Source organism: Branchiostoma lanceolatum, chromosome 15 (assembly GCF_035083965.1).
Source record: "Branchiostoma lanceolatum isolate klBraLanc5 chromosome 15, klBraLanc5.hap2, whole genome shotgun sequence".
NCBI classification, from domain to species: domain Eukaryota; kingdom Metazoa; phylum Chordata; class Leptocardii; order Amphioxiformes; family Branchiostomatidae; genus Branchiostoma; species Branchiostoma lanceolatum.
In genome coordinates this window covers 1,177,937-1,193,684 of record NC_089736.1, presented here as the reverse complement: position 1 = coordinate 1,193,684, position 15,748 = coordinate 1,177,937, and the positions used below count along the sequence as shown (strand labels likewise).

Below are 15,748 nucleotides of genomic sequence, written 5' to 3'. Positions count from 1 at the left end.
TAATTCCGCTGTGTTTATGAATGTTTGGTTGCGACACACAAAAAGTATGGAAGCGTCTTGTTTTGAAATGCAGTTTTTGCCGTCCTCCGGCTCTATGCTTCTAAGATTAGTCGTTATCCGTTGTACTGTAAAAAAAGGCTGGTTTGGGTTATCAGGCTTCATAACATCGTCGTGACCTTTCCGTCTTGACCTTTGACACCTAAGGACCGCTATCCTGACAGGAGGAACGCGTGGCGTCTGGAAGTGTCATCTGTGCCTCCGATCTCAGTCTCAAGGTGTTCGGAGGGTTACAAATCAGAGCAGCACAGACTCCTTAGAACTCCAAGACAGACTTATTGTGGAATCCGGACTTCTAGAGTCACTGCTAAGGTGAGACAGAATTTGTTTTCCTCTAATGAGTAAGATGGGGGTCAAGAGGTCAGCCAGGTCATGCATGAATTCGACAAGCAGATGAATCGATGTGCGTTATTTTGTTGGTTTCTAGTTTTCCACGTCTATCTCTGATAGTGCGCACTTTCTTAGGGCCACCCTTCCGCTACGGGGGAAACGCGCACCACGACGGGGATTAGGGTAGAGAAGGGGAGGGGGCGCAGAGATAGCTGTTGGCGGATGGATACTGTACATACGGCGTTTGGCAGTTAACAGCATGGGCAGTAGGCCTCAGCTCCGCGGACTCAAACAATAGCGAGTTTGTCTTCCCCGCTGAGCAGTTGCGTAAGACATCCTGCCCCATAGTTATGCAGATACTCCCGACGGCCCCCCGTCGTCCAATGCGAGACAGACATTCGCTTGGCGCCTGCGGCGCTGTGGGGCGCCCTTCGGGCGCTCTTCGGGCGACGTTGGCTTTTGGTAATCTCCAAGCAGATCTACCCGGGGCGCGAAAATCGTATATGCTAGCCAGAGAAGGTCCAGTCAGCCAGAGAGGGTCTAGCATATACGATTTTCGCGCCCCGTGTAGATCTGCTTGGAGATTAGGCTTTCGGGTAAGTTCGGGATCCGCCCAGCCTATCACCCGATATCCCGGTATATATTCGGTGTATATATAGTACAAACTCTCCTTCCGAGGCCTACAGCCTATGTTTACAGTCGGTTGGGTTGGTGTGCACGTGTGTGTACAACCAGGGACAGTCTACTTTGGTTAGAGTGTAACTGAAAATGCCCCAGCCGCCAGGCCTTCAACGTTTCATTGATAATAAGTCGCTTCACGGTTTATTTTCTTATTCATGCGAAGCAAGATGCATTGTGGGTGGTATGTTAACGTTGAAGGCCCATGAGGCAAAGACGTGTAGAAAGCGTGGTCTAGACAAGAGCCGTTTATAAGTTAGGGGCATTTACCTTTGACATATCAACCACAATGTATCTTGTGAATGTGCAGTTTAAACTATGAACTGGCTTATTAACCCTACTGACAATGTTGCTCAAAATTAGCTGATGGAAGAAGGGGAGCATCAAGAGTCAGAAGAGGAGTCCAGCTGTCCGGAAACTGACAACGGAGGGACAGGAGAACAGCACATCGAGATTGACAGTGGTGAGAGACCACACCCAGCATCTTCTACATCAAGGAGGCGCAACCGGAAACGTGGTCATGATGGTGAAAGTGAAAGTAAAAAGAAGCGAAATAGACACAGCTGTCCTCACTGTGTGTTTGAAACGACAAGAAAACAAATGATGACATCACACAGGACCCACACTGGTGAGAGACCGTTCAAGCGTGATCAGTGCGACTATTCAGCCGCACAGAAATGTGCCCTGAAACAGCACGTCCAGGCACTGCACACCGGTGAGAGACCTTACCCGTGTACTTACTGTGATTATTCTGCAGCACGAAATGTTGACCTAAAGAACCACATCATGTCTAAACACACTCATTCCAGGCCGTACAAGTGCACGCTGTGCGACCATTCTGCAGTAACTAAACAGAGTCTGAAGTACCACCTGGCTACCCACACTGTGGAGAAACCTCACAAATGTGAAATCTGTGATTATTCTACAGTGAAAATCAGCAATTTGAAGCAGCACATGGCCACACACACTGGTGAAAAGCCATACAAATGTGGAATTTGTGGCTATGCGGCGGCACAAATGATCTCTTTGAAAGAACACATGACCAAGCACACTGGTGAGAAGCCTTACCAATGTGAAGAATGCGACTACTTCACAACCAGAAAAGCAAACTTAGCTAATCACATGACAAAACACACCGGTGAGAAGCCTTTCCAATGTGAGGAATGCGGCTACTTCACAACCAGAAAAGCAAACTTAAGGAGGCACATGACTAAGCACACCGGTGAGAAGCCATACGTGTGTGAGGTTTGTGGTTATGCGGCAGCACTGAAGGGTAACCTAAGGAAGCACATGGCCACACACGCTGTTGTGAAACCCTACAAATGTGACCAGTGCGACTACTCTGCAGCACAGAATGCTCATTTGAAGAGGCACATGGCCAAACATGCCAAGGACAAGAGCGAAGTTTAAGTGCCTGGTGAAAATCTCAACATTCCTCGTCTTCTCCTTGGAATCCGGAACTGTTTGATCATTGAAGATGATTTTGCATTGGAAGAGTAGCAAGTAACAAATGAGTGTAGCCTCTGATTATAGTGTTATATTGGAGGATTTTCTATTTAGACATATGATACAATTGTACTTAGAGATTGCTTTCGGACATGTTGTAAACCTTTTTCGAACTGCATGTTCTGTATGTGCCCTCCCAAGGGGATGTAACACGTGGTTTTGCAAATAGATGTGTCAGGAAGGATTGGGGACGTGTGCAAAAGGACAAGATCTGTCTAAGTACGTGATCTGTACCGTAAACTGGACGTGACATGGAGAGCGTCCGATGGTTTAGTGAAAGTTTATATGTTTACATTTAAGTATAAGTATGTTATAAGATGTTTGTTAGGAAAACACGCGTTTTTGATTATATTTTGTGTAGTTTATTTGGCACCTTAACCACTGTTTTAATTCCACACATTTTGATTTGCTTTGTTATATTAAGTTTAAGTTAGATTTTAGATAAATGCTAAGTTGCCACTTGTTCGGTCTTCTGTTGGTTCTTTTGTGATCACCTAGCGACATCCAGTTGACCAACAGGTTATATCTTAACTAGTTTCTAACTCTAATGATATCAGATAGGTAGTACGGATACCTTCGTTTCCACATCTATTTAACTTGGGTATACTGTTTTAGGGAATTAAAGAGGCAGAACAAGAAGGGAAGGGCTACATGAGTATTCAAGTGGAGATTTTATGTGCTAAAACATACACAAGGTAGCTAGAAAATAAGGATTAAAGGAAACTTTTGTTACGCAAACACGTCGATGGGGAGGGGGCACCTCCCATTTGTTCCCTTCACAGTCAATGTGTCTTGTATACAGTGATATCATAATCAGCTTCAGACAATTTTTTCCTGTATTGTTTAAGGTTTCTACTAACATCTTTATCTAATATTTTGTCTGTTAAGTGTTTTCGTGGTTGTTCATAATAAATCTGCTAACCAAGACTTTAGTCGTTTTATTTTGCTCTTTTGTCCATCTGCGCACACTAACGTTCTGAGTTTATACAGGTTTTGTCTGGGACAAATGAAACGTGTAAAAGACGCGTCTTGTCTGGAATCCAAATTTGCACCTTTAGCACTCTGCTTCTAACTGCAGCCTTATATCCGACATATCAGCAATGAAAGTTTATTTGCAAGTTAGTGCTTCAAGGCTAATTGCAAGTACGTAAACTTCATAAATAAACGTGCGGTGTAGAAATGAATTGATTTGGGTAATCAGGCAACAAAAATCGACGTGACCTTTGCTATCTGACCTTTGACATCTAAGGACCACAATCCTGACAGGAGGAACGCGTGGCGTCTGGAAGTGTCATCTGTGCCTCCGATCTCAGTCTCAAGGCGTTCGGAGGGTTACAAATCAGAGCAGCACAGACTTCTTAGAACTCCAAGACAAACTTCTGGTAGAATCCAGACTTCTAGAGTCGCTGCTAAGGTGAGAAAGAACTTTGTTTTCTTCGAATGGGTAAGATGGGGGTCAAGAGGTCAGTCAGGTTGGGTTATTTTGTTGGTTTCTAGTTTGCTACGTCTATCTGTGACAGAGCGCACGTTGCTAGGGGCGCCCTCCCGTTTCAGAAAAACGCGGCAGTGGGGGGTTGGGGGGGGGGGGGGGCTCAGCTTTAGCACCTAGACCGGCCCAAGTTGAGCGAGGATCGAAATAAAGGAGGGCATCAAAACTTTTCTTGGGGGACTTTTGGTGAAATCATGGCAATTCGGGGGTTGCTATGTCATATAACATATTTACAATTTTCACTTGCTCAAAATTAGATGATGGAATCGACTGAAGATGAGCAAATAGAGTCAGGAGAGGAGCCGAGCTGTCTAGAAACTGACAACGGGGGGAAAGAAGAACAACATCTTGAGATCTACACTGGTGAGAGACCACAACAAGCATCTTCTACATCAAGGAGGCGCAACCCGAAACGGGGTCATGCTGGTGAAAAAAGTGGCAGTAGAATGAAGCGAAAGAGACACAGTTGTCCTCACTGTGAGTATGGAACGATGAATAAAACAGTGATGACAGAACACATCAGGACCCACACTGGTGAGAAACCGTACAAGTGTGACCAATGCGACTATTCTGCTGCACAGAAGGGGCACCTGAAACAGCACGTCCTGGCTGTGCACACCGGTGAGAGACCTTACCAGTGTGCTTACTGCAATTATTCTACAACACAGAATGTTAGCTTAACGAACCACATCATGGCCAAACACACTAACACCAAGCCGTACAAATGTGGAATTTGTGACTATGCGGCGACACAAATGTCCTCTTTGAAAGAACACATGACTAAACACACCGGTGAGAAGCATTTCCAATGTGAGGAATGCGACTACTTCACAACCAGAAAAACAAACTTAGCTTATCACATGATAAAACACACCGGTGAGAAACCTTATCAATGCGAGGAATGCGAGTATTTCACAACCAATAAAGCGACCTTACGGAGGCACATGACAAAACACACCGGTGAGAAGCCATACATATGTGAGGTTTGTGGTTATGCGGCAGCAGTGAAGCGTACCTTGAGGCAGCATATGGCCACACACGCTGTTGTGAAGCCCTATAAATGTGACCAGTGCGACTACTCTGCAGCACAGAAGCCAAGTTTGAAGAGGCACATGGCCAGACATGCCAAGGACAAGAGCGAAGTTTAAGTGCCTGGCGAAAATCTCAACATTCCTTGTCTTCTTGGAATCCGGAACTGTTTGATCATTGAAGATGATTTTGCATTGGAAGAAACGCTACCAACAAATTAGTGTAGCCTCTTATGACTGTGTTGTATTGGAGGGTTTTCTATTTAGACATATGATACAATTGTACTTAGAGATTGCTTCCTGACATTTTGTAAACCGTTTTAGAACTATATCTGTTCTGTATGTGCCCTCCCAAGGGGATGTAACAAAGTAGTTTTGCAAATGGATGTGTCAGTAAGGATTGGGGACGTGTGAAAACTGACAAGATTTATTTGAGTACGGTATCTGAACCATAAACGTGAAATGGAGAGTGTCCGAAGCTCACGTGGAAGTGGACACATTTGCATTTTCAGTCATTCCCAAAAGTTTGTAGTATCGGTATGTTGTAGTCTGTTTGTTAGGAAAACACCAATTTTGTGTAGTTTTTTCATACTGTTTCAGTTCCACACTTTTGATTTGCTTTGTTATATTAAGTTTAAGTTAGATGTTAGATAAGTACTAAGTTACCACTTGTTCAGTTCTCTGTTGGTTCTTTTGTGATCACCTAGCGATACCCCACTGAACAACAGGTTATATCTTAACTGTAGATTCAGATTCAGTTGTGTAGTTACTAGTGATATTAGATATTATTACATTCGTTTCGGTACATCTATTTACCTTGGGTATTTTTGGCATTCTAAGAGATAGAGCAAGAAGGGTGGGGTAATATATGAGTACTCAAGTGGAGATTTGATATGTTAAGACATACACAAGGCAGCTGTAACATAAATATGAAAGGAAACTTTTGTTACAGAAACATGTCAATCCCGGGAAACACCTCCCGTTTGCCCACTTCACAGTCGACGTCTCTGGGATACGGTGATATGTTTGTCAGCTTTTCTACGACAGGAAATTTTCTGCATATGTTTCAAGGTTTCTTCTTCTAATACTATCTTTATGTAATCTTTTGTCTGTAATCTTATGGCGTTTAGTGTTTTCGGGACGGCTGTTCACAATAGACCTGCTAACCAACACAGGACTTCCGTCGTCCTTTTTTTTTCGTCCTTTGTCCACCTGCACACACTAACCGTCTGAGTTTATAAAAGATTTGTCTGGGACAAATACTAAAAGATTAGAATCCCAGCTTGTCCTACCTTTAGGACTTTGCTTCTAACTGTAGTCTTGTATCAATGGAAGTTTATTTGCAAGTTACTGCTCCAAGGCTAATTGCAAGGACGGAAACTTCAGTAACGTACGTGCGCTGTAGAAAATAAGTTTTAGTTGGGTTATCAGTCTTCAAAATTGACGTGACCTTTACTATCTGACCTTTGACATCTCGGGACCGCTACCCTGACAGGAGGAACGCGTGGCGTCTGGAGGTGTCTTCTGTGTCTCCGATCTCTGTCTCAAGGTGTTCGGAGGCTTACAAATCAGAGCAGCACAGACTCCTCAGAACTCTAAGACAAACTTCCTGTGGAATCTATACTTCTAGAGTCGCTGCTAAGGTGAGAAAGAACTTTGTTTTCCTCTAATGAGAAAGATGGAGGTCAAGAGGTCAGTCAGGTCATGCTGGAATGGTTTGTTTGTTTGAACCTCTGTTTATTCATGATATATGGGGGGGGGGGGGGACAGCGCACCTAGACCGGCCCACGATGGGCGAGGATCTAAATTAAAGAGGACATTAAAACCTTTTCTTCTTCATACCTGTCCATAATTAACCTTTTGACATGCCCAAAATCAGATGATGGAATCGACTGAAGATGAGCATCTAGAGTCAGGAGAGGAGCCCAGCTGTCCGGAAACTGACAACGGAGGGACAGGAGAACAACTCAAGATCCACAGTGGTGAGAGACCACACCCAGCATCTTCTACATCAACCGGGCGTGACCATAAACGTGGTCATGCTGGTGAAAGTGAAAGTCAGGAAAAACGTAAGAAACACAGCTGTCCGCACTGTGAGTATGAAACGAAAAGGAAAGATATGATGACATCGCACATCAGGACCCACACTGGTGAGAGACCATTCCAGTGTGACCAGTGCGACTATTCGGCTTCACAGAGGGGTGCCCTGAAACAGCACGTCCTGGAAGTGCACACTGGCGAGAGACCTTTTCCGTGCACTTACTGTAATTATTCGGCAACACGAAATGTTTACCTAAAGAACCACATCATAGCTAAACACACGAACACTAAGCCGCACAAGTGCACGCTGTGCGACTATTCTGCAGCAACTAAACAGAGTTTGAAGTACCACATGGCCACACACACTGGCCAAAAGCCATACAAATGTGGCATTTGTTGCTATGCGGCGGCACATATGTGCTCTTTGAACGCCCACATGACTAAACACACTGGTGAGAAGCCTTTCCAATGTGAGGAATGCGACTATTTCACAACCAACAAAGCAACATTAAGGAGGCACATGACAAAACACACTGGTGAGAGGCCTTACAAGTGTGAGGTTTGCGGATATGCAGCAGCAGAAATGGGTACATTGAGGAAGCACATGGCCACACACGCTATTTTGAAGCCGCACAAATGTGACCAGTGCAACTATTCTGCAGCACAGAAGCCACGTTTGAAGATCCACATGGCCAAACATGCCAAGGACAAAAAACAGAGTGTGACTGCCTGAGGAAAATCTCAATAAATTAGCTAATGACCAAGCAGCTTCGACCACATTCCTTGAAAAGAAGGATATTCTATCCTTGCGGAAGAAGAGAGAATTCTTGCGTTGAAGACAAGCAGATGGCAAATGAGATTTCGTGTGTCGTTTCTGATGACTGTGATGTGTTGGAGGAATTTTGCTCAGAGACAAGAACTTTTGAACACTTGTGAACACTTTGTGAACATTTCTAGATCATTTGTACGACCCAATGTTCTTCGCCTACCCTTTGTGGGGGGAACGAAGTTGTTGTTTGTTTTCTCAAAGAAGCGTATCAGGAAGAAATGCGCATGTGGAAAATGTGTTATATCTTTGAACTGTATTTACTAATGGTATTAAGAGAAAGATTAGATATGTTGTATGAATACATGTGATGTCTTTATTAGCTTTTATAAGATAGAAATGTTTCTCTATATTTTTAATGTTTCTCTTGACATAATGTTTATGAAGTCTGTTGTTTGTAATGTCATAACACGTGCTTTTATGACAGTTGTTCATAATAAATATGCTAACCCAGACAAGACTTTCATCGCTTTCTTGGTCCTTTGTCCATCTGCGTACACTACCATTCTGCGTCTTCCGCTGTGTTTATGAATGTTTTGTTGCGACAAACAAAAAGTGTGGAAGCGTTTTCTTTGGAATAATAGTGTTGTTTTTTTTGTCCTTCGGCATTATGCTTCTCATATTTGTCGTTATCCGTTGTACTGTGGAAATAAAGTTTGATTTGGGTAATCAGGCTTCATAGCATGGCCGTGACCTTTCCTACTTGACCTTTGACACCTACGGACCGCTATCCTGGCAGGAGGAACGCGTGGCGTCTGAAAGTGTCCTTTTCTGGAGAATTTTCGAGTCATCAGAGAATTACAACTTAGGTGAAGGCAGACTGATTAGATCTCTAAGACAGACCTCTTGTGGAATCCAGACTTCCAGAGTCGCGGGTATTTAATAAAGGTGAGCAAAAACTTTGTTTTCTTCGAATGAGTACGATGGAGGTCAAGAGGTCATGAAGGAATTTGAACAGTATCTCCAAGCAAATCATGAATCGGGGTTAGTTTCAAATTGGTTACATCTATATGTGATAATGCGCAATTTCTTAGGCTTTTAGGGCCACCCTTCCACTACGGGAAAACGCGCACCACGAGAGAGATTCGCGTAGAGAAGGGGGAGGGGGGCGAAATAGATAGCTGTTGGCGGATGGGTACAATACATCCGGGTTTCCGCGGTTTAGAGTCGGCTGGGACAGTCTACTTTGGTTGGAGTGTAACTGAAAATGCCACAGCCGTCAGGCCTTCAACCTTGATTTGTTATAAGTTGCTTCGCGGTTTATATTTTATTCGTGCGAATTTGTTGGCAATATTTCAAAGCTGAAAGCCCATGAGACGAAAAAAACGCCTGGATGTGTAGAATGCGTGGTCTAGACAGTAATCTACAATAAGGAGCATTCGGCTGTGACAAATTACCCTGTCCCATTATGTATTCTGCTGTGTGTGTGCAGTTTAAAGTATGAACTGGCTTACCAACCCTACTGACAATGTTGCTCAAAATTAGATGATGGAGTCGACTGAAGATGGGAACCTAGAGTCAGGATACTCTGAATTCGGCCGTCCAGAAACTGACAACGGAGGGGCAGGAGAACAGCAACTCGAGATTCACAGCGGTGAGAGACCACAGCAAGCATCTTCTACATCAACCGGGCGTGACCTAAAACGTGGTCATGCTGGTGAAAGCGAAAGTGGCGAAAGTGAAAAAAAGAGAAAGAAACACAGCTGTCCGCACTGTGAGTATGAAACGATGGATAAATCAGCGATGACAAAACACTTAAGGATCCACACTGGTGAGAAACCGTACAAGTGCCAGCAGTGCGACTATTCTGCTGCACAGAAGGGTAACTTGAAACTGCACGTGGCTACTCACACGGGTGAGAAGCCCTACAAATGTGAACTTTGTGATTTTTCTACAGTGCACATGCAAAATTTGAAGTGCCACATGGCCACGCACACTGGTGAAAAGCCATACAAATGTGGAATTTGTGGCTATGCGGCGGCACGGATATCCTCTTTGAAAGACCACATGACTAAACACACTGGTGAGAAGCCTTACCAATGTGAGGAATGCAACTTCTTTACAACCAACAAAGCAAACTTAGTGCATCACATGAAAACACACACCGGTGAGAAGCCCTACAAGTGTGATGTTTGTGGTTATGCAGCTGCAGTGATAAGTACCTTGAGGCAGCACATGGCCACGCACGTGAAGCCGCACAAATGTGACCAGTGCGACTACTCTGCAGCACAGAGAGCTCATCTGAGTAGGCACATGGCGAAACATGCCGGAGATAAAAACGAGACTGCTTGAAGAAAGTCTGAAGAAATATGTTGGATCACATTCCTTGTCTTTTCTTGGTAAAAGGACTTGTTTTATTTTTGCGCAAAGAAGGGATTACAAACGACACTTTGTGTGTTGCCTGCATTGGTGGACCTTTTACTCAGAACTATAAGAACATACAACAGTTAGTTAATTGTTACATTGCCTCCGGGCATTTTTGTAACATTTGTAGAACCCTGTGATCTGTATATGCCCGCACAAAAGTATGTTACCACGTGGATTTTACCAAAGGAACTTACCAGGAAGGATCGGACACTTCCTTTCTTTCCATGAAGTTTTACTTATTAGATAAGATATAGGTGTTACGTAACCGTTTGTTTGGTTCTCTGTTGGTTCGTATGTGATCACCTAGCGACGTCCAGTTGAACAACATGTTATATCTTATCTGTAGTTGCTTATTATACTAGATACGTAGTACGAATACTTTCGTTTCTAGGTCTACTCAACTTGGGTATTATCAATTAACTATGTTGTGCGATTACCTTCCTTTATACATCTATTTAACTTGATATGGGCGTTTCAACCTTTACCACACAGAAGTAGCCGTTTGGCACCCCATTCTCTATTAGCTACAGTGTTAGGCAGAAGGGAGAAGGTTAAGATTCAAAGAAAGATCTGATGAGTGGGTTCTTTAGTACTCGAATGGGAGATAACATTTTAAGGAATCTTGTTACATAAACACGTTTATCCAGGGGTAAGCACCGAGTCATTGTCTCGGATATTCTGTGATATGTTTTTGATTTTTATGTACAATAGAAAATGTTGTAGTCCTCTTAAGCGTTTGTCTATACTCATTAACTCCATTGCTTGTAATTCCCAATTTGTTAAAGTGTTCTTGTGCAGCTGTTCATAATAAATCTGCTAAACAAGAAATTGCTTTTTGCTCTCTCTTTTTCCCCTACTAAGCGTTCTGCAATTTTGCTGTTTATAAATCTTCTGTAAGTAAAAATAGAAAGCGTTGAAAGTGCCTCAGTGATGGGCACGCCGGTCTGGTTGCATTTCTCTCTTAGCCTGGAAACCATACCGTCGGCAGCTCCCCGGTTTCTCTACGGCGCTGAGAGTGATTTCCGCCCGCCCAGACAGATTAGCCCACCCGGGGGTGGGTTTACGGCCTTGGCTTTAATTAGCGGTGGCTGCGAAACTCTATATGGCAGCTAAGAAGACAGACTGACATAAACGGGTAATATATCAGACTGGGCCCGGTATAACACACCTTTGCTGAGGCTAACGTAGCCCCTACCAGACTCTATACCACACTTTGTCCCTATTAAACTTTTTGCATGTTTAGCTGAGTTTATAATTGTTTGGTAAGGACAATTAAAACGTAGAAAGCGTCTCGAGGGTGGGCACACTGTTTCTGCTGATTTTCTGTCTTAAGAACGTAGCCTCTACCAGACTCCACGGGTCGCTGGAAAAATAGGTAGAAATCGTCCAAATAAACAGATAACATGATGAGAAGTTAGCCCACTGGAGAGTACAGTTTGCGACTCATGGAGTTCTGTAGAGGCTTCTGTGTACATTACTTAAGCGGGTGTCACACGGAATTGATTTCACGAGAATGCGTTGTGTGGGTTATATCGCACAAATAAAGTTTGATTTGGGTAATCAGGCTGGTGACCTTTCCCATCTAACCTTTGACACCGCAGGACCGCCATCCTGACAGGAGGAACGCGTGGCGTCTGGAAGTGATTTTGATTGGAGAATCTCGGTCCCAAGGTCAGAAGAAAGTTACAAATTAAGACAAGACAGACTTCTTACTATCTTAGAATTCCAAGACGAACTTCTTGAGAATCCGCACGTCCAGGTTACCTTGATACCTTGATACTGTGTCCAGGAAAGTAGGCTCCGCCTGTTATGTCCTGATGGTAGGTTGGTGGGTAAGTTGAGAAAGAACTTTGTTTTCTTCGAATGATAAGATGGAGGAGGAGGGATTTGAATAGATTATCTCCAAGCAGATCAGAATCGGTCGGTGTTATTTTGTTGCTAGTTTCTGCATTCCTGCGTGTCTCTCTGGCGGTGTGGGCTTTCTTTATGCTACCCTTCCGCTGCGGAGAAAGCGTGCACCGTCTCAAACAGCGATGGAAACCCAGAAAGGCTGCAAAGTTCCAACGAAAATAGTAACCTCGACCTAGGCATGGGGAGGGGGGCGGGAGACAGCTGTTGGTAGATGGTGGTTTACAGACGGTTTAGGTTCAAAGTCCAAACCTGACCAGGTTCCTGGGTAGTATGCTCAACTCCTCAATGTCAAAAATTATGCAAGCTCACTACTGACAATGTTTCTGTTTTTGTTTGTTTATTTTCTATTTTGTTTATTCATGAGAGGCTCAAAATTTGAATTATCAGCCTGCAGGCGACTTTATATTGAGGTTATGAAGGGAGAGGTAGAGGTCAGTTAAGAACATAAGACATAACAGAGAGATTGCTGGTGCATGATTGAAGTCTTTTGAATCCATGAACTTTTGACAATATTCTTCAACTACATTGTATTAATATTAGATGATGGAATCGACTGAAGAGGAGCATGAAGAGTCAGAAGAGGTGTCCAGCTGTCCAGAAACTGACGACGGAGATGAAGGTGAAAATGGAGATGAAAGTGAAAGTGAAGAAGATGAAATTGAAAGTGGAGAGAAACAGAAGAAACTCAGCTGCCCGCACTGTCAGTATGAAACAGAATGCAAGCCGGTGATGAAGAAACACATGAGGTCCCACAGAACACACCATTGTGACCAGTGCGACTATTCTGCATCAAGAAAGGAGACACTGAAAAACCACATGATTGTGCACTCTGGTGAGAGACCTTACCACTGTGGCCACTGTGATTTTTCTGCAGCGAGAAAGCATGGTCTTTTCAGCCACGTTAGGGCAGTACACAGCGGTGAGAGACCTTACCAGTGCCCTTACTGTGATTATTCTACAGCACATAAGCCTCTTCTGAAGAACCACATCATGGCTAAACACACTAACACTAAGCCCCACAAGTGCACGCTGTGCGACTATTCTGCTGTCACCAAGAAGAGTTTGAAGCTCCACATGGTTACCCATACTGGGGAGAAACCATTCAAGTGTGAGATTTGTCCATATGCTGCCTATCGAGAGTTACATTTGAAGAATCATATGCTCACACACACTGCAGACAAACCATACAAGTGTGAAGTGTGTGACTATTCTGCCAGCCAAAAGACATCTTTAGAAAAACACATGGTCAAACACACAGAACCTCAGGTTAAAAAGGAGCGGAAAAAACACAGCTGTCCGCATTGTAAGTTTGAAACGAGAAGTAAACCAGGGATGACAATCCATATCAGGACCCACACTGGTGAGAAACCGTACAAGTGTGACCAGTGCGACTATTCTGCTGCACAGAGGGGTGCCCTGAAACTGCATATCCAGGCAGTGCACACTGGTGAGAGACCTTACCACTGTGGACATTGTGACTATTCTGCAGTTCAAAAGATAGCTTTACAAAAGCATATGCTCAAACACACAGAACCTAAAATTAAAATTAAAAAGGAGCCAAAGAAACACAGCTGCCCACACTGTGAGTATGAAACGATACGAAAAGCGACGCTGACGAATCACATCAGGACCCACACCGGTGAGAGACCGTTCAAGTGTGACCAGTGCGACTATTCTGCTGCACAAAATGGGCAACTGCTACGTCATATGGCTAAACACACTGGTGAGAGACCTTACCACTGTGGCCACTGTGACTTCTCTGCAGCAAGGAAAGAAGGTCTTTTCGTGCATGTTCGGACAATACATGGCGGTGAGAGACCTTACCAGTGCACGTTTTGTGAGTATTCAGCACAACAGTCGGGTCATCTGAAAGAGCACATCATGGCTAAACACAGCAACGACAGGCCTCACAAATGCACCGAATGTGACTTTTCCTCAGTTAGCAAAAAAGGTTTAAAGCTGCACATGACAAAACACACTGGTGAGAAACCTTACAGCTGTGAGTTGTGTAGTTATGCCTCTCGTGAAAAGAGTCTATTAAAGCAGCACATTGCTAGTAAACACACCGGAGAGAAACCCTTTAAATGTACCGTCTGTGATTATTCTAGTGTGAAGAAGTCGAGTTTAAAGAGCCACATGACCACTCACACTGGCGAGAAGCCATTCAAATGTGAAATGTGCGATTATTCAGCTGTAAAAATGTCTTACTTGAAAAAGCACATGGTCAACCACACTGGGGAGAAACCCTTCAGTTGTGAAGTCTGTGACTTTTCCACAGTGCACAAAAACAATATGAAGCGACACATGGCCACACACACTGGTGAGAAACCGCACAAATGCGAACTTTGTGACTTTTCTACAAAGCACATGCAGGATTTGAAGCGGCATATGGCCACACACACTGGGGAAAAGCCATACAAATGTGAAGTTTGTGGCTATGCGACTGCAGATAAAAGCTATCTGAGAGACCACATTACTAAACACACCGGTGAGAAGCCTTACCAATGTGAGGTGTGCGACTATTTTGCAACCACCAAAGGAAACTTGGCCGATCACATGGCTAGACATTCCGGTGAGAAACCGTACGTGTGTGAGGTTTGCGGATTTGCTGCTGCTGTGAAGGGTGGCCTGAGACAGCACATGGCCACACACGCTGTTGTGAAGCCTCACAGGTGTGACCAGTGCGACTATTCTGGAACACTGAAGGCTCATCTGAAGAGGCACATGAAAATTCATGCCAAAGACACAAAGGAGAGTGTGACTGCCTAAAGAAAGTCTGAAGAACTATGCCCATGACCAAGCAACGACGCCACATGCCTTGCCTTTTCTTGGGATTTGTGATACCCTAGTCAAACTCAAAGGAAAGAAGATCCTATGTTGAAGTCTCATCTTAAGAGGCACATGAAGATTTATGCCAAAGACACAAAGAAAGTCTGAAGAAATAGGCTAATGACCAAGCAACATCCACACATTCCTTTTCCTGGAAAAAGGAACTGTTTTACCCTTAAGAAAGAAAATATAATATGTTGAAGAGGATTCGAAGCAGATGACACTGAGAATGTGTGTTGTTTCTCATGAATGTGTTGTTATTGAGGATCCAGACTAATTGAGAATCTTTTTTAGTTATGAGAACATTTGACTTTAAGATTGCTTAGTAACATTTTGTTTCATCTGAAGAGGCAAAACCCAGAGTGTATGATGTGCCCGAAGAAACTCTTAAGGAAGATGCTAATCTTAGACCACACAATCTTAGATCCTTGTCTTTAATTTGTTGGAAAGAGGAATTGTTGTTGAATCCTTACAGAAGGAAAGATGATCTTTTCGTTTGACTAGAGGTAGATAAGAAATGAGACTTTGTGTGTTGCTTCTGAGGAATGATGATGATACAAAGCAAATGGACAATATTTGCTGAATACATAATTTTTGAGTTTCAGTCAATTTATTTCTTTATTAACAAATAAACAGATAATGCAATCTCTCTACGTGTTTTTTTCTTCATCCGTACATCAGTAAGTA

The 15,748-nt window shown here is 43.6% G+C and overlaps 4 protein-coding genes across 4 annotated transcripts; all 4 read left to right on the top strand.

The window, feature by feature from the left end:
* Positions 1-193: 193 nt before the first annotated feature.
* On the top strand, positions 194-3,382 carry LOC136420941 (zinc finger protein 782-like). Its single transcript, XM_066408086.1, has 2 exons — positions 194-369; positions 1,429-3,382. The coding sequence occupies exon 2, from the start codon at positions 1,432-1,434 to the stop codon at positions 2,473-2,475; it is 1,044 nt and encodes a 347-aa protein (XP_066264183.1). The 5' UTR covers positions 194-369; positions 1,429-1,431; the 3' UTR covers positions 2,476-3,382.
* A 446-nt stretch (positions 3,383-3,828) lies between these two features.
* On the top strand, positions 3,829-6,258 carry LOC136421229 (zinc finger protein 782-like). Its single transcript, XM_066408421.1, has 2 exons — positions 3,829-3,985; positions 4,318-6,258. Exon 2 carries the CDS (start codon positions 4,318-4,320, stop codon positions 5,206-5,208), a length of 891 nt encoding a protein of 296 aa, XP_066264518.1. The 5' UTR covers positions 3,829-3,985; the 3' UTR covers positions 5,209-6,258.
* A 713-nt stretch (positions 6,259-6,971) lies between these two features.
* On the top strand, positions 6,972-15,062 carry LOC136420994 (zinc finger protein 729-like). The gene is made up of 2 exons (XM_066408138.1): positions 6,972-7,849; positions 12,773-15,062. Exons 1-2 carry the CDS (start codon positions 7,208-7,210, stop codon positions 14,999-15,001), a joined length of 2,871 nt encoding a protein of 956 aa, XP_066264235.1. The 5' UTR covers positions 6,972-7,207; the 3' UTR covers positions 15,002-15,062.
* LOC136420770 (zinc finger protein 79-like) lies at positions 8,740-11,149 on the top strand. Its single transcript, XM_066407866.1, has 2 exons — positions 8,740-8,842; positions 9,440-11,149. The coding sequence occupies exon 2, from the start codon at positions 9,440-9,442 to the stop codon at positions 10,244-10,246; it is 807 nt and encodes a 268-aa protein (XP_066263963.1). The 5' UTR covers positions 8,740-8,842; the 3' UTR covers positions 10,247-11,149.
* Positions 15,063-15,748: the final 686 nt, after the last annotated feature.